Below are 20,896 nucleotides of genomic sequence, written 5' to 3'. Positions count from 1 at the left end.
ACTACTGAGCATCATTTCCTTGTCTTGAGGCATTTCCACTGAAGTTGGATCAGTCTGTAACTTAATTTTCCATTTTTATTTTAAGCATCATTCCATCTCCAGACCTCCATGGGATATTAGTTGTCATTTACGTTGATCATTTTTAGATTTTATTGTTCTCAACACATTCCACTATGTAGTGAATGAAGATTTACAACTGGAATATTTCATTCAGTGATATCCAGGATGTGGGATTTTAGTGTTCCCTTTATTTTTTGAGCAGTGTATATATATATTTGATTAAACTTTAAATTAAATGTATCACCTGTAACTTTAGGCCTTTTTGATCAGGGGCGCCCAGACTTTACATGGCACTGTAGTTAGTTTCATGCTTACAGGGGTTTTCTGGGCTGGAGGTAAATTTCTCAGTTGCTCTGTGACTGCACCATATCAGGATTCTTCGATCTGCCTTCACATAGATAAATCTCTCAGTTACATATCTAGTATCGTTGTTTGGTAATTTTGGTGAGTCTTGTGATCTGGCGTCCTGAGAAACACTGCTGAAATTATGGTTCTGTGGAAATCGACAGCTGAGAAGACTTGGCGGCGGTGAATCTGGAGCATGGTGCTGCCGGTAGAGAGGGCGGAGAACCCATTACAGAGATGATATTTCTCCGGTTCTGGACCTCTCGGCGCTCTCCACCCTGGAAGACTGGCACTATTTTCCTTTTCTGCTTATGTGGATGATCTGATAATCTGGAAGACGTCATAATGCAGCAACAAAGCAGATTGTGATGCGTCTGTGTATTTATGAAGCCAGAGGTAAAATAATAATAGACTGGAAAAGAGAAAATGTAATGGCGCAGAGAGGTCATGAATATTATTATATGCAAATCTCATGCACTTTGTGCTACGTCCTGAAGAGAATACAAATGAGACAGCGTCCGTTCGTGACGCTGAGCATTTACATTGTATTTCTACAGTCTCACCAGTTATTATGGTGGACTCCACAAGGTTCCTCTCAATGTCCTCACTCACTTTTACTTGATGAGTTTGTTCAAGGTTAGAGAACATGACTGCTTTCTTCCAAATAACAGCGCCACGCCAGTCTATGGTCATGTCTAGTATTGCACTTAGCTGGGACTGAGCTACAGTGTCACACACAACCCATGGACTCAGGGCACTGCTTTTGGTAGAAATTATCCCCTTTTTTATAACTCTGGCAACCTCTTAGTGGTTTCAGATGGATCTTCTCCAACTTATTTTGGTCACGTTGATCCTGATGTTTTCAGTTTTGCATTTGAAGAAGCAAGACAACCTCAGTCCTGGATATTTCATATCATGTTTCTAATGAAGAGCAATTCTTCTAAAATATCCTTCTAGGGAATTCATACGTGACTGATGGTCATCGAGGTGAGACCCTTCTAGTTTAGGACAAATTCACTCGAATATTCAGTGCTGGTTCTGCTATGGAGATCCAGTAATAATCATTTATAGATCACTTTGGCCAGGAAGTAGAACCATCGCTCCACAACACTTGGAGACACCGGCTTCAACTAGGTGTCTGACAGTTGGCCAACCGTACATGGTACCACCAGAGCCTGTGGCTTGGCCATGACAGGAGGTTGAGTCTGGGCTAGCATCACCACCCGGTACACCCATGCAAGTGCTGGGGCCCTGAGCAACCGGTAGGGCTCACTTGCTGTCTGGGACACCAGCACGCTATGGGACTCATGTGTCTGGGTGCACGGTGCCAGCGCAGGCACTACCACCAGGATTTCCCCCCTCCATGAGTTAAACTGTTTGACACTTACCTCTCCTCGTTCCCCGCTGGCTGCAGAGTGCGCAATGATGTCACTACAGCGGTGAGCACTGCAGACAGTCTGAATAGGCTGACAACACCAGAGCTGAGGAGACCGGAGCAGCGGCCAGTGGGGAACCAGGAGAGGTAAGTATGTGATTATTTTTTATGTTTCGAGCATTATATGGGGTCCATTCTTTATGGAACATTATATTGGGCTCATTCTGTATGGAGCATAATACAGGGCCCATTATTCTGTATGGAGAATTATATCGGGCCCGTCCATACAGAACTTTCCTCTCATTTTGAATCTAACTCTCTCTTCGACAACCTACAATCTGGCTTCCATCCCCACCATTCCACTGAGACTGCCCTGACCAAAATTACTAACGACTTACTTACAGCCAAAGCTAACAGACAATTCTCTATACTCCTCCTTCTAGACCTGTCCCCTGCCTTAGACACAGTTGACTACTGCCTCCTACTACAGATCCTCTCTTCCTTTGGTGTCAAAGACCTTGCCCTATCTTGGATCTCCTCATACCTTACCATTTTCTACTCCCATACTACCTCTTCATCTCGCCCCCTCTCTGTTTGTGTGCCTCAAGGCTCTGTCCTAGGGCCCTTACTCTTCTCAATCCATACACTCAGCCTGGGACAACTCATAAGGGCCTATGGCTTTCAGTACCATCTATATGCTGATGACACTCAGATCTACCTCTCTGGCCCAGATGTCATCTCTCTGCTCTCCAGAATCCCAGAGTGTCTATCAGCCATATCTTCCTTCTTCTCCTCTCTCTTCCTCAAGCTCAATGTGGACAAATCTGAACTAACTGGGCAGCACGGTGGCTCAGTGGATAGCACTGCAGCCTTGCCGCGCTGGAGTCCTGGGTTCTAATCCCACCTTGGACAACATCTGCAAGGAGTTTGTGTGTTCTCCTCGTGTTTGCGTTGGTTTCCTCCCACATTCCAAAGACATACTGATAGGGAGTTTAGATTGTGAGCCCCCTTGGGGACAGTGATGATAATGTGTGCAAAACTAAAGCGCTGCGGAATATGTTAGAGCTATATAAAAATAAAGATTAAGATTATTAATTATCTTTCCTCCATCTCACATATCTTCCCTACCTGATCTATCTATGAAAATGAAATCACACTTTCCCATGTCCCCCAAAATCCACTGCCTCGGAGTAACCCTTGACTCTGCCCTGTCCTTCAAACCGCACATCCAAGCTCTCGCCACCTCCTGTCGCCTCCAGCTCAAAAATATTTCCAGAATTCGTCCTTTCCTCAACCCTCAGTCTACCAAAATGCTTGTCCATGCCCTAATCATTTCCCGCCTTGACTACTGCAGCATCCTCCTCTGTGGCCTACCTTCTAACACTCTCACACCCCTCCAGTCCATCCTTAACTCTGCTGCCCGACTAATTAATCTCTCTCCTAAACTCCTGCTTGCCCTCTTTGCAAATCCCTTCACTGGCTCCCAATTTCCAGCGTATCCAGTTTAAACTACAAACACTGACCTACAAAGCGATCCATAACCTTTCTCCCCCGTATATTTCCAAACTAATCTCTCACTATCTTCCCTCACGTAATCTCCGGTCCTCCCAAGACCTCCTTCTCTCCTCCACACTTATTCACTCCTCACCCGATCGCCTCAAAAACTTCTCTCGAATATCCCCCATCCTCTGGAATTCTGTGCCCCAACATGTCCGGTTATCCACCACAATTGGATCCAGAAACCTGAAAACCTATCTCTTCAAAGAAGCTAACAACATGTAATGGCCACACGCCCACCTCAACACCATCGGAGCTACTGCAACCCTCAACCTATTGTCTCCTTCCCCATAATCCTGTAGAATGTAAGCCGACAAGGGCAGGGTCCTCTTCCCTCTGTACCAGTCTGTGATTGTTAGTTTTGTTTACTGTAATGTTGTGAAATTGGATTCTGGGCTCCCCCGGTGGCCACGTGTGGAATTGTACTTGTGTGCATCATCCCCTCTGTTCACCTGCTCCTATCAGGATGTGGGAGTCGCTATATAACCTTGCTCCTCTGTCAGTTTCATGCCGGTCAACAATGTTATCAGAAGCCTTTCTGTGCATGTTCCTGCTACTAGACAACTCCCAGCTAAGTTGGACTTTTGTCCTTGTGTGTTTTTGCATTTTGTTCCTGTTCACAGCTGCTGTTTCGTTACTGTGTCTGGAAAGCTCTTGTGAGCGGAAATTGCCACTCTGGTGTTATGAGTTAATGCTAGAGTCTTAAAGTAATTTCTGGATGGTGTTTTGATAGGGTTTTCTGCTGACCATGAAAGTGCCCTTTCTGTCTTCTTTCTATCTAGTAAGCGGACCTCGATTTTTGCTAAACCTATTTTCATACTACGTTTGTCATTTCATCTAAAATCACCGCCAATATATGTGGGGGCCTCTGTCTGCCTTTTGGGAAAATTTCTCTAGAGGTGAGCCAGGACTGTCTTTTCCTCTGCTAGGATTAGGTAGTTCTCCGGCTGGCGCTGGGCATCTAGGGATAAAAAAACGTAGGCATGCTACCCGGCCACTTCTAGTTGTGCGGCAGGTTTAGTTCATGGTCAGTATAGTTTCCATCTTCCAAGAGCTAGTTCTCATATATGCTGGGCTATGTTCTCTCGCCATTGAGAATCATGACAGTTTGACCGGCCCAAAAAAAAGGGGTTAAATTACTGGCTGAGAAAGGAGAGAAAAAAGAAGTCTGCTACAATTTTTTTTTTTTTTTTTTTCCTCTGGTTCTGAGTGTGCTCTTAATTGAATCACTTGCTAGTCTGCCTATACTGCAGCCTTCCTCTCTTTCTCTCCTTCTTATCCTTGAATGGCTCTGTGTTCACCTGTTTCAAATGGATCTTCAGAGTGTAGCTACAGGTTTGAATAATCTCGCCACAAAGGTACAAAATTTGCAAGATTTCGTTGTTCATGCACCTATGTCTGAGCCTAGAATTCCTTTGCCTGAATTCTTCTCGGGGAATAGATCTCACTTTCAAAATTTTAAAAATAATTGCAAATTGTTTTTGTCCCTGAAGTCTCGCTCTGCCGGAGACCCTGCACAGCAGGTCAGGATTGTAATTTCCTTGCTCCGGGGCGACCCTCAAGACTGGGCTTTTGCATTGGCACCAGGGGATCCTGCGTTGCTCAATGTGGATGCGTTTTTTCTGGCCTTGGGGTTGCTTTATGAGGAACCTCATTTAGAGCTTCAGGCGGAAAAGGCCTTGATGTCCTTGTCTCAGGGGCAAGATGAAGCTGAAATATACTGCCAAAAATTCCGCAAATGGTCTGTGCTTACTCAGTGGAATGAGTGCGCCCTGGCGGCGATTTTCAGAGAAGGTCTCTCTGATGCCATTAAGGATGTTATGGTGGGGTTCCCTGTGCCTGCGAGTCTGAATGAGTCCATGACGATGGCTATTCAGATCGATAGGCGTCTGCGGGAGCGCAAACCTGTGCACCATTTGGCGGTGTCTACTGAGAAAACGCCAAAAAATATGCAATGTGATAGAATTCTGTCCAGAAGCGAGCGGCAGAATTTTAGACGAAAAAATGGGTTGTGCTTCTATTGTGGTGATTCAACTCATGTTATATCAGCATGCTTTAAGCGTACTAAGAAGCCTGACAAGTCTGTTTCAATTAGCACTTTACAGTCTAAGTTTATTCTATCTGTGACCCTGATTTGTTCTTTGTCATCTATTACCGCGTACGCCTATGTCGACTCTGGCGCTGCTTTGAGTCTTATGGATTGGTCCTTTGCCAAACGCTGTGGGTATGATTTGGAGCCATTGGAGGCTCCGATACCTCTGAAAGGGATTGACTCCACCCCATTGGCTAGTAATAAACCACAATACTGGACACAAGTGACTATGCGTGTTAATCCGGATCACCAGGAGGTTATTCGCTTTCTGGTGCTGTATAATCTACATGATGTTTTGGTGCTGGGATTGCCATGGCTGCAATCTCATAACCCAGTCCTCGACTGGAGAGCTATGTCTGTGTTAAGCTGGGGATGTAAAGGAACTCATGGGGACGTACCTTTGGTTTCCATTTCATCATCTATTCCCTCTGAGATTCCTGAATTCTTGTCTGACTTTCGTGACGTTTTTGAAGAACCCAAGGTTGGTTCACTACCTCCGCACCGGGAGTGCGATTGTGCCATAGACTTGATCCCGGGTAGTAAATACCCTAAGGGTCGTTTATTTAATCTGTCTGTGCCTGAACACGCGGCTATGCGAGAATATATAAAGGAGTCCTTGGAAAAGGGACATATTCGTCCTTCGTCATCTCCCTTAGGAGCCGTTTTTTTCTTTGTGTCTAAGAAAGACGGCTCTTTGAGGCCGTGTATTGATTATCGACTTTTGAATAAAATCACGGTTAAATATCAATATCCGTTACCACTGCTTACTGATTTGTTTGCTCGTATAAAGGGGGCCAAGTGGTTCTCTAAGATTGATCTCCGTGGGGCGTATAATTTGGTGCGAATCAAGCAGGGGGATGAGTGGAAAACCGCATTTAATACGCCCGAGGGCCATTTTGAGTATTTGGTGATGCCTTTTGGTCTTTCAAATGCCCCTTCAGTCTTCCAGTCCTTTATGCATGACATTTTCCGCGATTATTTGGACAAATTTATGATTGTGTATCTGGATGATATTCTGATTTTTTCGGGTGACTGGGACTCTCATGTCCAGCAGGTCAGGAGGGTTTTTCAGGTTTTGCGGTCTAATTCCTTGTGTGTGAAGGGTTCTAAGTGTGTTTTTGGGGTTCAAAAGATTTCCTTCTTGGGATACATTTTTTCCCCCTCTTCCATCGAGATGGATCCTGTCAAGGTTCAGGCTATTGGTGATTGGACGCAACCCTCTTCTCTTAAGAGTCTTCAGAAATTTTTGGGCTTTGCTAACTTTTATCGTCGATTTATTGCTGGTTTTTCTGATGTTGTTAAACCATTGACTGATTTGACTAAGAAGGGTGCTGATGTTGCTGATTGGTCCCCTGATGCTGTGGAGGCCTTTCGGGAGCTCAAGCGCCGCTTTTCTTCCGCCCCAGTGTTGCGTCAGCCTGATGTTGCTCTTCCTTTTCAGGTTGAGGTCGACGCTTCTGAAATCGGAGCTGGGGCGGTGTTGTCGCAGAGAAGTTCCGACTGCTCCGTGATGAGACCTTGTGCTTTTTTTTTCCCGTAAATTTTCGCCCGCCGAGCGGAATTATGATATTGGGAATCGGGAGCTTTTGGCCATGAAGTGGGCTTTTGAGGAGTGGCGTCACTGGCTTGAGGGGGCCAGACATCAGGTGGTGGTATTGACTGACCACAAAAATTTAATTTACCTTGAGTCTGCCAGGCGCCTGAATCCTAGACAGGCGCGCTGGTCGTTGTTTTTCTCTCGGTTTAATTTTGTGGTGTCTTACCTACCGGGTTCTAAGAATGTTAAGGCGGATGCCCTTTCTAGGAGTTTTGAGCCTGACTCCCCTGGTAATTCTGAGCCCACAGGTATCCTTAAAGATGGAGTGATATTGTCTGCCGTTTCTCCAGACCTGCGGCGGGCCTTGCAGGAGTTTCAGGCGGATAGACCTGATCGTTGCCCACCTGGTAGACTGTTTGTTCCTGATGATTGGACCAGTAGAGTCATCTCTGAGGTTCATTCTTCTGCGTTGGCAGGTCATCCTGGAATCTTTGGTACCAGGGATTTGGTGGCAAGGTCCTTCTGGTGGCCTTCCCTGTCACGAGATGTGCGAGGCTTTGTGCAGTCTTGTGACGTTTGTGCTCGGGCCAAGCCTTGTTGTTCTCGGGCTAGTGGATTGTTGTTACCCTTGCCTATCCCGAAGAGGCCTTGGACGCACATCTCGATGGATTTTATTTCGGATCTGCCTGTTTCTCATAAGATGTCTGTCATCTGGGTGGTGTGTGACCGTTTCTCTAAGATGGTCCATCTGGTTCCCTTGCCTAAGTTGCCTTCTTCTTCCGAGTTGGTTCCTCTGTTTTTTCAAAATGTTGTTCGTTTGCATGGTATTCCGGAGAATATCGTTTCTGACAGAGGGACCCAATTCGTGTCTAGATTTTGGCGGGCATTCTGTGCTAGGATGGGCATAGATTTGTCTTTTTCGTCTGCTTTCCATCCTCAGACTAATGGCCAGACCGAGCGGACTAATCAGACCTTGGAGACATATTTGAGGTGTTTTGTGTCTGCGGATCAGGATGATTGGGTTGCTTTTTTGCCTTTGGCGGAGTTCGCCCTCAATAATCGGGCCAGCTCTGCCACCTTGGTGTCCCCGTTTTTCTGTAATTCGGGGTTTCATCCTCGATTTTCCTCCGGTCAAGTGGAATCTTCGGATTGTCCTGGAGTGGATGCTGTGGTGGAGAGGTTGCATCAGATTTGGGGGCAGGTGGTGGACAATTTGAAGTTGTCCCAGGAGAAGACTCAGCTTTTTGCCAACCGCCGTCGTCGTGTTGGTCCTCGGCTTTGTGTTGGGGACTTGGTGTGGTTGTCTTCTCGTTTTGTCCCTATGAGGGTTTCTTCTCCTAAGTTTAAGCCTCGGTTCATCGGCCCGTACAAGATATTGGAGATTCTTAACCCTGTGTCCTTCCGTTTGGACCTCCCTGCATCCTTTTCGATTCATAATGTTTTTCATCGGTCATTGTTGCGCAGGTATGAGGTACCGGCTGTGCCTTCCGTTGAGCCTCCTGCTCCGGTGTTGGTTGAGGGTGAGTTGGAGTACGTTGTGGAAAAGATCTTGGACTCTCGTGTTTCCAGACGGAAACTCCAGTATCTGGTCAAATGGAAGGGATACGGTCAGGAGGATAATTCTTGGGTCACTGCCTCTGATGTTCATGCCTCCGATCTTGTCCGTGCCTTTCATAGGGCTCATCCTGATCGCCCTGGTGGTTCTGGTGAGGGTTCGGTGCCCCCTCCTTGAGGGGGGGGTACTGTTGTGAAATTGGATTCTGGGCTCCCCCGGTGGCCACGTGTGGAATTGTACTTGTGTGCATCATCCCCTCTGTTCACCTGCTCCTATCAGGATGTGGGAGTCGCTATATAACCTTGCTCCTCTGTCAGTTTCATGCCGGTCAACAATGTTATCAGAAGCCTTTCTGTGCATGTTCCTGCTACTAGACAACTCCCAGCTAAGTTGGACTTTTGTCCTTGTGTGTTTTTGCATTTTGTTCCTGTTCACAGCTGCTGTTTCGTTACTGTGTCTGGAAAGCTCTTGTGAGCGGAAATTGCCACTCTGGTGTTATGAGTTAATGCTAGAGTCTTAAAGTAATTTCTGGATGGTGTTTTGATAGGGTTTTCTGCTGACCATGAAAGTGCCCTTTCTGTCTTCTTTCTATCTAGTAAGCGGACCTCGATTTTTGCTAAACCTATTTTCATACTACGTTTGTCATTTCATCTAAAATCACCGCCAATATATGTGGGGGCCTCTGTCTGCCTTTTGGGAAAATTTCTCTAGAGGTGAGCCAGGACTGTCTTTTCCTCTGCTAGGATTAGGTAGTTCTCCGGCTGGCGCTGGGCATCTAGGGATAAAAAAACGTAGGCATGCTACCCGGCCACTTCTAGTTGTGCGGCAGGTTTAGTTCATGGTCAGTATAGTTTCCATCTTCCAAGAGCTAGTTCTCATATATGCTGGGCTATGTTCTCTCGCCATTGAGAATCATGACACTGTAAGTTATATTTGTATTTTGATGTATCCCCTTCTCGTGTACAGCACCATGTAATTAATGGTGCTACATAAATAAATAATAATAGTAATTCTGTATGGAGCATTATATGAGGTACATTATTCTGTATGGAGCAATATATGGGGTCTATTCTGTATGGAGCATTATTTGAAGCCTATTATTCTGTATGGAGCATTATATGGGGCCTATTATTCTGTATGGAGCATTATATGGGTCCATTCTCTATGGAGCATTACATGAGGTACATTATTCTGTATGGAGCAATGTCATGGTTCACGGGGAGGATACCCTTATCTTTCCCACCACTCACACCAATTTGTCATGAACCGGGGTTGTTTGGTTGTCCTAGGTTCCTTTCTGAAGCGGATTTATCTATATCCCACTTACTAGTTCTCGTTTGGAACTTGCAGCTCTCTGGCGCCCCTCTTACCCTCAGATCAGACCGGGTACTGCACCTAGGATCGTTAGTCACCAGAAAGGCTGCCTTACTTTGTACTGGCTAATGGGCACACTGCACTGAGGGTGATATAACTGCTCCCACTCAGGCAGGAACAATAATTATCAACGCCCCCGTCACTACAAAGCCTCCCAAATGCACAGGACAAATCCACTGCCACCAGCTCTGGTTTGTTACTTAATAACGGGTCCAGAGCCAACCCAGATTAGTAGCGTAATTTACTTCAGAGGACGGGACAGTACGTTATAGAGGAAGGAGAGACAAAGCTAGTAATTTTATATATTTTACTCCAAAAAAGATAGGCAGTGTTTACAGAAGTACAGTACAATTACAAATAAAATGGGATAAAAGTTGAAAAAAAACACTTACATTTCTTTCATATCACTTCATCTCATGGCTGATCGTGTGCTGTGGGGGAGGGGCACACATCTAGATGCATATCACACATCTGTCTTGCAGCTAGACCCAGGACAAAGACACTGAAGACTGTTGTCTCACTCATTTATCTCCCAGGCTAAAACCAAGGCACTCCCCCTGAGGTGACCTCACTCAGAGGCTGAATCCTCCCTTTTCTTGGAGATATGACAATCCATTTCTATACATAACTCGCTGTATGAACCTCGTATGAGAACGACACAATGATCAGGGTATTCACCATGTCAGGGGGGTTCTTTTAAGTATAAACACGGCGTAGATACATGACCCGCTTACGGAGAAATCCTAGCGATTTCAGTGAGCTATAGATCTCTCGATGGACATCCGGAATATATAATCCTTATATCTCTATCCTGGATCGGTGCCAGTATATCTAACTTTAAAAGAACAATAGAGTCCCATGCAGTTTCTGTACCAGTCTTGGCTGGTATTAGGCGGGAGGGGGAATTAGGGGTTTAGGGAGGCCGGCTTTCGCAGCACCGAGCCATAAAAATTCTTCTGTGAATGTGCTGGCTGGTCTCACATTACAAGGAGATAGCAGGGGGGAGGGAGTTGCCTAAAGGCTAAGAAAGCAGAGCTTTCTAGGCAGAGTAAAGAGGGGGGTTGGAAAAGCCTACAGCGTGTGTCTGAAAACCATGGACCTTTTAGGTACAGTATATGCTCACAACATGGCATATTCATGTTATCATGATACCTCCCCCTTTTGGACTGCACTACAGAGGTAGAACTTCTCAGTACTCCTCCATGCTCACCTCCGCAGGTTCGCCCCAGCAGGACAACCCGTCTGCATTGCCATGCTTTGGCTTCATGGAGCCCCGCCTTCCCAGTGCCCCAGGTAGTGGACCTCTCTCATGTCCGTCTGGCATTTTCCTGGTTTGATGGTCAGACTGGCTTGGTGAATTCGCCTGAGCACCTCTTGAAGATGCTGCAGGTGTTAATCCCAGTAGGAACTGAAGATGGCAATCTCATCCAAGTACTCCACTGCGTACTTCTCCAGTCCCTGAAGCATGTGGTTGACCATTCGCTGGAAAGTGGCAGGGGCATTCTTCATGCGAAGGGCATGACCGTGGACTGGTACAGTCCGAAGGGTGTGATAAAGGCGGACTTCTTCTTCTCGGGGCTCAGGGGAATCTGCCAGTATCCTCGACTCAGATCCATTATGGTCAGTTATTTTGCGCCAGCTAACCACTCAAGCAGCTCCTCTATGCGCGGCATTGGGTGCGCGTTAGAGGCTGTAATGGCGTTGGGCCCCCTGTAGTCCACGCAGAACCGGGAGGTCCAATCGTTATTTGGCACGAGAACTACCGGTGAGGCCTACTCGTTCTTTGACCGTTAAATGACCCCCAGCTGTAACATCTCATCGATCTCCTGGCGCATAACCTGCTGCACCTCGTCGGAGATCCGATAGGGTGTTCGCCATAGTGGGGCACGATTCCCGGTGTCCAGCTTGTGAACCGCTATCGCAGTCCTTCCAGGTCGGTTGAAGAACATGGCCCGGAAGGGTTCCAGCGTGGACTGCAACTGCGACCGCTAGGGTTCGGTTAACAAGGTGCTTACCTCCACATCCTTGATGGACCCACCGGCCTTGGCTTGGGCCAGCATGTCCAGGAGGGGTCTTCCTCCCTGTCTTCGGGCAGGCTGCAGACCAGTAGGATGCAGGCTTCACGTTCGTGATGAGCCTTCATCATATTGACGTGAAAGGCATCTTGCTTACCCCGAGCGTGGTCAAGTGTGACCACGTAAGTGACTGGGTTGAGCTTTTGATGGACGATGTATGGGCCTTCCCAGGCTGCATCAAGCTTATCCTTTGGTACGGGGACCAGCCCTACACCTTTTGACCCACCTGGTAGGTCCGCTCCTGAGCGTTCTGGTCGTACCAGTGCTTCTGATTAGCCTGAGCATGCGTCATGTTGTCATGCACCAACTGCATCAAGGTCTACATTTTGTCACGGAAGCGCATGACATACTCCACTGTGGACACTTCAGAAGGGTTCGGCTCCTCTTTCCAGGATTCACTTACCAATCCAAGGGGTCTCCAGACTCACCTGCCATACAGGAGCTCGAAGGGGGAGAACCCCGTCGAGGCCTGCGGACCCTCTCAGTGAACGAATAGCAGATGTGAGAGGTACCACTCCCAGTCGCATCCTTGCGTCTCAACCAGCATTCGTAGCATCTGTTTGAGGGAACCTTTGAAGCACTCACACAAGCCATTGGTCTGTGGGTGATACGCACTCGATACCAGACGCATCACCTGCAGAGCTTTCTAGGCAGAGTAAAGAGGGGGGGTCGGAAAAGCCCACAGTGTGTGTCTGAAAACCATGAACCTTTTAGGTATATACGGTACTCACAACATGGCATATTCATAATATCGTGACAAGCAATATATGGGGTCCATTATTCTGTATTGAGCAATATATGGGGTATATTATTCTGTGTGGAGCAATATAAGGGGCCTATTATTCTGTATGGAGCATTATATGGGGTCCATTCTGTATAGAGCAATAAATGGGGCCCATTATTCCTTATGTAGCAATATAGGGGCCTTTTATTCTGTATGGAGCGTTATATGGGGCCATTATTCTGTATGGAGCAATATATGAGGCCAATTGTTCTGTATGGAACATTATATGGGGTCCATTATACTGTATGGAGCATTTTGTCTTTTTATCTTTATAATTGATTGTCTTCCACCTGCTATAGGCTGGTCCAAATTCTTCTGCATCTTTTTCTTTTCTACTAAAATCATCTTTTTCCCAACAGCCTCTTCTCCAATTTTTTTTTACTTTTCCACCATCATCTTCTCCATCATCCTTCTCTTCGTCTGCATCATCTTCTTCTCCGTTATCATCCCTTCTTCTGCATCTTCTTTTCCTCTATTATCTTCTGCACCATCTTTTTCTTCTTTAGTCTTTTATTTTTTCACTTTTGTCTCTTGTATCTTGTCTTCCTTTGTCTATTGTATCTTGTCTTCTTTTGTCTCTTGTAGCTTATCCTCCTTTGTCTATTGTATCTTGTCTTCTTTTGTCTCTTGTAGGTTGTCTTCTTTTGTCTCTTGTAGCTTGTCTTCTTCTGTCTCTTGTAGGTTGTCTTCTTTTGTTTTTTGTAGCTAGTCTTATTTTGTCTCTTGTAGCTAGTAGTCTTCTGTCTCTTGTAGGTTGTCTTCTTTTGTCTCTTGTAGCTAGTCTTATTTTGTCTCTTGTAATTTGTCTTCTTTTGTCTCTTGTAGGTTGTCTTCTTTTGTCTCTTGTAGCTTGTCTTCTGTCTCTTGTAGCTTGTCTTCTTCTGTCTCTTGTAGCTTGTCTTCTTCTGTCTCTTGTAGCTTGTCTTCTTCTGTCTCTTGTAGCTTGTCTTCTTTTGTCTCTTGTAGCTAGTCTTCTTTTGTCTCTTGTAGGTTGTCTTCTTTTGTCTCTTGTAGCTAGTCTTATTTTGTCTCTTGTAGCTAGTCTTCTTTTGTCTCTTGTAGGTTGTCTTTTGTCTCTTGTAGCTTGTCTTCTGTCTCTTGTAGCTTGTCTTCTTCTGTCTCTTGTAGCTTGTCTTCCTCTATCTTTTGTAGCTTGACTTCTTTTGTCTCTTGTAGCTTGTCTTCTTTTGTCTCTTGTAGCTAGACTTCTTTTGTCTCTTGTATCTTGTCTTCTTTTGTCTCTTGTAGCTTGTCTTCTTTTGTCTCTTGTAGCTTGTCTTTTGTCTCTTGTAGCTAGTCTTCTTTTGTCTCTTGTAGGATGTCTCTCTGTCTCTTGTAGCTTGTCTTCCTTTGTCTCTTGTAGCTTGTCTTCTTTTGTTTCTTGTAGCTTGTCTTCTTTTGTCTCTTGTAGCTTGTCTTCTTTTGTCTCTTGTAGCTTGTCTTCTTTTGTCTCTTGTAGGTTGTCTTCCTTTGTCTCTTGTAGCTTGTCTTCCTTTGTTTCTTGTAGCTTGTCTTCTTTTGTTTCTTGTAGCTTGTCTCCTTTTGTCTCTTGTAGGTTGTCTTCTTTTGTCTCTTGTAGCTTGTCTTTTTGTGTCTCTCCCAGTATGTCTACTTTTATATAGTGTTGATGTTTAGGTATCATCTGTTATGAACTGTCTCTATTTTTGCATTTTCCTGTTATATGTGGTTGATCCAGGCCAGTGAGTGCAGTCTATACCTCACCAATATTTCTGCATTTCCATATGTCTTTTCACCCTCTTCTCACACCTATAATGTGTGCAATTCTCTCTAATTTACCATACAGCTTAGATATATTTAAGAAATGTGAAATAATCCTTGAGGAAACCTGACATAAAGAATTAATGCTAGAATTGTATATTTTATGTCTGTCTGCTCCAGCAAGGTCGTCCTTGGGTCATTTAATGAACATTCATGAAAAATGGTGTTAATAGACCGGATATTCTGTCACTAAATGTAATGACATGTACTCATTAATGAAGAACTATTACATTTAAGACCAAGAGATATGTGAGGAAGTCGCCAGTGCAAGCATGACTTCTATGGTCTCTGGTTAAAAATTTTCTGTAGACACCATGAAATCCTGCAGAGTCTTCATTTTACTGGTGAAGCTTCTTGTCTCGTTCTCAGCTTCATCCCACCTTGGCCTCTGCGTTCCAGCGAATGAACAATTTATACATTGTGTCATGGTACATAGCAATATCGTCTAAAAGGGAAAGTGGAGAAAATGTCCTGCAACCTTTGGTTGAAAAGACGCCTCTGTATTAGAGGCAAGAAGTAATATTGGGTTGTCAGGGCAGAATACTAAGGATTCCAGGCAGGAGGGAATGCGTTTTGAGCCTGGATTGTCCTCTAGTCCAGAGATAATCTGAGGACTGCACCCTACAGTTTTTATACTCATTTTTTCTTTTTCTTATTCTTTTTCATCATGTAGATGTAGATTTGCACTTGCTTCAGATGAAATGACTCGGCCATGTGAGAATCATGGTCCTAAACTGCCGTTAGCCATTAAGGTAATATTCAAAGAGAAGGGAAAGCATGTAGGACTTAGAGATTGGGATGGGATATTTAGGTCATTTCTGCCCAAACCACTGTAGCAAAGTAACAGATCATTTCAGACTCGGCCGTTCATCAGGAGACCGTTAAGAAACAAGTTTCATGTTAGAAGCTGTGACCGTGTTACTTCACACGCCTCATTCTTAAAACTATTTCTGGAGTTTGTTACTCCACGTTGTAACTCTGATTCCAGAACCTTCAGGTATTGCGTCGTCGTTTCTTGTCAATCACTGATCAGCCATCACCAAAATGGAAAAAAGAGATCCATCCTTCTCCAGTTCTTGAATGGAAACTCAGTTATGAAGCCCTAAAGTATGTAGTGGCAGCCATGAAAGGTTATAGCCTCAAATAAAGGCCTTATTACATGGCGCATTCTCTGAAAGTTACTACCAAGCCATCGCTTACCAACACTTACAGGAGTGTTTGGATTGGAGTAAAGATAATAAGAAATGAAAATGTTAGAATATTGGGACACTTACAAATGGTGTCTTCTTCTTATCCTTCAAGCATGCGTCGATCACATCCATCCTCAAAAAGCCCTCCCTTGAACCATCCTCTGTGTCTAGTTATCTCCCGATATCTCTTCTCCCTTATGCTATAAAACTACTGGAACAGCATGTCCATCTTGAACTGTCCTCCCACCTCTCCTCCTGCTCCCTCTTAGACCGCTTACAATCTTTCCAACCACATCACTCAACTGAAACTGCCCTAACTAAAGTCACCAACGACCTACTAACCACCAAGAGCAAGCGACACTGCTCTGTCCTCCTTCTTCTGGACCTGTCTTCTGCCTTTGACACTGTGGACCACTCCCTCCTGTTACAGATTCTCTCATCTCTTGGCATCACAGACTTGGTCCTATCCTGTATCTCGTCATATCTAACAGACCGGACATTCAGCGTCTCCCACTCACACACCACCTCCTCACCTCGCCCCCTGTCTGTCGGTGTACCCCAAGGCTCAGTCGTAGGACCCCTACTCTTCTCCATCTACACCTTTGGCCTGGAACAGCTCATAGCATCCCACGGTTTGCAGTATCATCTCTACGCCGACAACACGCAGATCTACCTATCCGGACCTGACCTCACTTCCTTACTGACCAAAATCCCACACTGTCTGTCTGCTGTTTCAGCTTTCTTTTCTGCTTGCTTTCTAATACTAAACAAGGACAAAACATAATTCATCATCTTTCCCCCACCTCACTCTGCCCCTTCACGAGACCTATCAATCAATGTCAATGGCTGCTCACTTGCCCCAGTCCCACATGCTCAGTGCCTCGGGGTGATCCTCGACCCTGCCCTCTCTTTCAAGCTATATATCCAAGCCCTTGCCTCCTCCTGCTGACTCTAACTCAAAATATATCCCGGATCCGTGCATTCCTTGACTATGAAACCACCAAAACACTAATGCACGCCCTTATCATCTCCCGCCTCGACTACTGCAACCTCCTACTCTCTGGACTCCCCTCTAGCCCTCTGGCACCACTCCAATCCATCCTACAACCGATTAATACCGATTAATCCACCTGTCTCCCCGTTATTCTCCAGCCTCCCCTTTCTGCCAAGCCCTTCACTGGCTTCCTATTGTCCAGAGGCTCCAGTTCAAAACCCTTACTATGATGACATACAAAGCCATCCACAACCTGTCTCCTCCATACATCTGTGACATGGTCTCCCAGTACTTACCCACACACAACCTTCGATCCTCTTAAGATCTCCTTCTCTGCTTCCCTCTTATCTCTTCTTCTCACACATACAAGACTTTTTCCATGCTTCCTCCATACTCTGGAACTCTACCCTAGCACATCAAACTCTCGCCTACCACGGAAACCTTCAGAAAGAACCTGAAGACCCACCTCTTCTGATAAGCCTACAACCTGCAGTGATCCTTAGTCTGCTGTACCGCCACGCAACTAGCTCTACCCTCTCCTAGTGTATCCTCACCCATCCCCTGTAGACTGTGAGCCCTCGCGGGCAGGGTCCTCTGTCCTTCTGTAATTGTGTGTGCCTTGTTTTGCTTATGTTTATTGTACTTGTCTATAATTGCCCCTTCCACATGTAAAGCGCCATGGAATAAATGGCGCTATAAAAATGAATAATAATAATCTAAGGATAAAGGGGATTTCTGAGGCTTTTTTATCCATGTCCAGTTCGTGGCTGCAGGGCGCTGTAATTGCAGGTACCATCTCATGCACTTTCAGTCAGGGGCTTGTGGAGACCCCCAAGCCAAGAGCTGAGCCTGATAATATCTCCTGTCACTAATCCCCTTGTTGGTGACGCCCCCTAATGAATATCCATCAGATACATTGTGCATTATAACTTCGTTTCTCTTCTTCAGGTGGAAGCGCAGGAGCTGGCAGAGGCTTCTTTTTGGGTGAAGGCCCGAGAAGAAAAGTTTGAATACCCCGGTCTGTTTTCAAAATTGGCTCAGACTTTTGCAACACATCAGAAAGGTAAGATCCATAATGCTGTGTCCACCATGATCATGTGAATCCACCTACTCTACAGAAGTGCTAAATGTGTACATTTGTAGGATTGTCTTAAAGCCTCCTTAGTGTACAATTAATATGTGTTGAGACACCGGGGGTTAGGGGGCGCCCTTGTTCGTTCGCCAAAACCGCATGGACCAGGGATCTTTCCATCGAATTCCTGCTCTCCTTTTACTGTGGGCATAATGCTACTTAGGGTAAAACAGTGTGGCAATGCTTTATTGAAATGTAAAATCTAGATATAGGGGGTATTGGAATAAGCGCTAACATGGGAAAAAAAAACAAAAAAGGATAAAATGTAACTTTTAATACAAACTTTTAAAAACGAGACATACAACACTTACAAACACCACACAGAAAAAAAGTTCACACTGCATTAAACCTAAATGTGAACCCTGGTCTGTGTGCCTGCCTGGCTGCGGAGGTTGGCACCCTACATCAACCCACACGAGAATGGCGCCCCCGCTCACAGACGACAGAACCTATTGTCCTGTGTTGCCCTACCGGTAAAGTACCCCATAGTGTAGGTCAGGAAAACATGCAGTATCTATATCCAGGATATCTATGCTTGATAAGTACCCCTCTCATATCCATTCCCAATACTAACTGAATTTATGATTTATCTGTAGAACTAAACATGGTTAAGTTGTGCTGCTCCACTTTTAATGGGTATTCCCCCTAGACACTTTCTTGTGGCCTGTACATCAGTGGGGCTCCTTGGGCTAGCCATCGTGGAGCGGGATGCCATATCCGCTGACAAGTAGGGTGCCAACCTCCGCTGAAAGGTAGGGAACAGCAGAGGTACAGTTTAGAGAGAGGGGCTCTCTTATCAATTCTATGATATACATTATCTATATCTAGTAAAGCAATTCATTCCCTTTCCCTGGTTGGACATATATACATATATAGATGCACTGCCTGCTTTTCCTGACCTACACTATGGGGTACTATCTTTCCATGTTGTGAGAGTGTATCAGCTATCAGCTGGCAGGCACTTACCGGTAGGGCACGACAGGACAATAGGGTCAGTCGTCGGTGAGCAGGGGTGCCATTCTCGTGTGGGTTGATATAGGGTGCCAACCTCCGCAGCCAGGCAGGCACACAGACGGGGGTTCATCTTTTGGGTTAATGCAATGTGCACTTTTTTTGTGTGTGATGTTTGTAAGTGTTGTATGTCTCGTTTTTAAAAGTTTGTATTAAAAGTTACATTTTATCCTTTTTTTGTTTTTTCCCCCATGTTAGCGCAATGCTTTATTGAACCACAAAACAGGCAGATAACACATAGAACATTCCTAGCACAATACCCCAAGATGGTGCACATTACAGAGTCTCACCTTTCCGCTGTCTCGCCAGGATAATGGCAGCTGTTACTTCAGAGCTCCAGGGTCGACTACCACACTTATGGCACATACATAGAAAGGAGGTAACGACAAGCATAGGAAATGACAGTCCATTCAGGTACAAGGCCAGTTGACCGGTGCGTCACAACCTGGCTTCATCTTCCAGAGCCGACTACCCCACCTGTGGCACGCACACAGAGAGGAGGTAATGACAAGCGTAGGAAGATGACAGTCCATTGAGGTACAAGGCCAGTTGACCAGAGAGTCACCACCTGGCTTCTTTGAACATCTCCATGGAGCCAGGCTATGGGCGGGTCCCAATCTTGGCTTTCTCCAAACGAACCCATGGATTTGTGATGGTCAATGGAGCAGATGTGTATTCTTCCAGCCAAAGCTGAGGTCTCCTAAGCTGGAATCCTGTAGAATAATAAATCGGTGTCCCTTGTGATGGTGCCATGATGTCTTGGTTGCTGTCCTGTCTCTGATGCTTTGGATATTTGGATGTCTCTGACTGTCTCTGTATCTCTCTATACAGAGGCATAAATCCTCTTTTTATAATTAGCAAGTGTCCTTCATTCAGTAATTTACAGGTAATGCAGATAAGATCAACTCAAATTGTTTGATTATGTAATCTATTTGCATATATTTTCCTCCTCTGTTTTGAATGCCAACAAAGTGGCTGGCATGGACAGGGTATAGTTAGCATATCAGTAAACATCACTAGTCATCAAGGATAAGAGCTCAATATGTTACATCAAATGTCAACTTACAAGTCAATATTACAGTCTTACACAAGCAAAAGTCTGTTTTCTTGACCAACCAGAAAGAAACACATAAATTCAAAAGTCAACATATAGATAACAGTCTATTCTTTCTGGCTTGCTAAAAATAGATGTCTGGTTAATTAAGATACAATGCTGTGTCTCCACAAAATGACTCTCAAATATTTTAAGAAGTTATCCGCCGAAAATAAGTCATCACCTTTTCACAAGATGCTTGACTTACAGATCAGCCAGAGTCTGATCGCTGGGAATGCACTGATCTGTGGAATGGGAAATTTTTATAAAAATCGGGACACTTTTACTCTTGTTGAAATGGAGTGGCAGGTTGGACGCCCGACTGTCACTCCATTCATGCTCTATGGGGGCGCTGTACTCAGTTATTTCTTGCACAGAATGAATGGAGCGGCTGCCAAACTTCTGCTCCATTTTAATGGAGATAAAATGTCCCATTCTGTGGATTGATGCTGGTCCCAGAGGTTAGATTCTCCCAACATATCAGTTAATTACAATCTATCAGTCATCACAGATCTATAAGTTATCACCGATCTATCAGTCATCACCGATCTGTCAGTCATCACTGATCAATGTAATCACCGATCAATGTCATCACCGATCTATCAGTCATCAATTAATCCTTTGTTTCTGATACTTGTTGCTGCATAAATTTTACACCCTTTGGAAGCTGATTATTCTCCAAGCTGATTATTCTCCATTGTCATTAGCCCCCCCCCCCGAGTCCAATAAATCGGAGTCTTGAGTATTACATAGCATCAGGTTCATCATCACAAGGTCCAAGGCTAAATCTGTGACCTGATGCATTTTTGCGGTGTTCCTGTATTCAGAGTCTTTATTTCTCTCTTTTTCGCTGACTTGCATCTTGTTTTCTACCTTATATTTCTCACATCTGTAGCTTTCTGTTGTTTTTTGTTCATTTATTTTTGTGCACCCGCTGTGTCAC

The 20,896-nt window shown here is 45.1% G+C and overlaps 1 protein-coding gene across 3 annotated transcripts in view; it reads left to right on the top strand.

The window, feature by feature from the left end:
• The window catches only part of DIAPH2 (diaphanous related formin 2), a 1,729,654-nt gene that overhangs the window by 558,673 nt on the left and 1,150,085 nt on the right, over window positions 1-20,896 (top strand). For all 3 annotated transcript variants that reach the window (XM_077286525.1, XM_077286526.1, XM_077286527.1), the window contains exon 18: window positions 17,666-17,780. In XM_077286525.1, coding sequence (XP_077142640.1) covers window positions 17,666-17,780 — 115 coding nt within the window. The remainder of the gene's footprint in view (window positions 1-17,665; window positions 17,781-20,896) is intronic.

The sequence above is a fragment of the Ranitomeya variabilis genome, chromosome 2, assembly GCF_051348905.1.
Source record: "Ranitomeya variabilis isolate aRanVar5 chromosome 2, aRanVar5.hap1, whole genome shotgun sequence".
NCBI classification, from domain to species: Eukaryota; Metazoa; Chordata; class Amphibia; order Anura; family Dendrobatidae; genus Ranitomeya; species Ranitomeya variabilis.
Note: the sequence above shows the minus strand (reverse complement) of the source record. Positions and strands in the feature narration are given on the sequence as shown.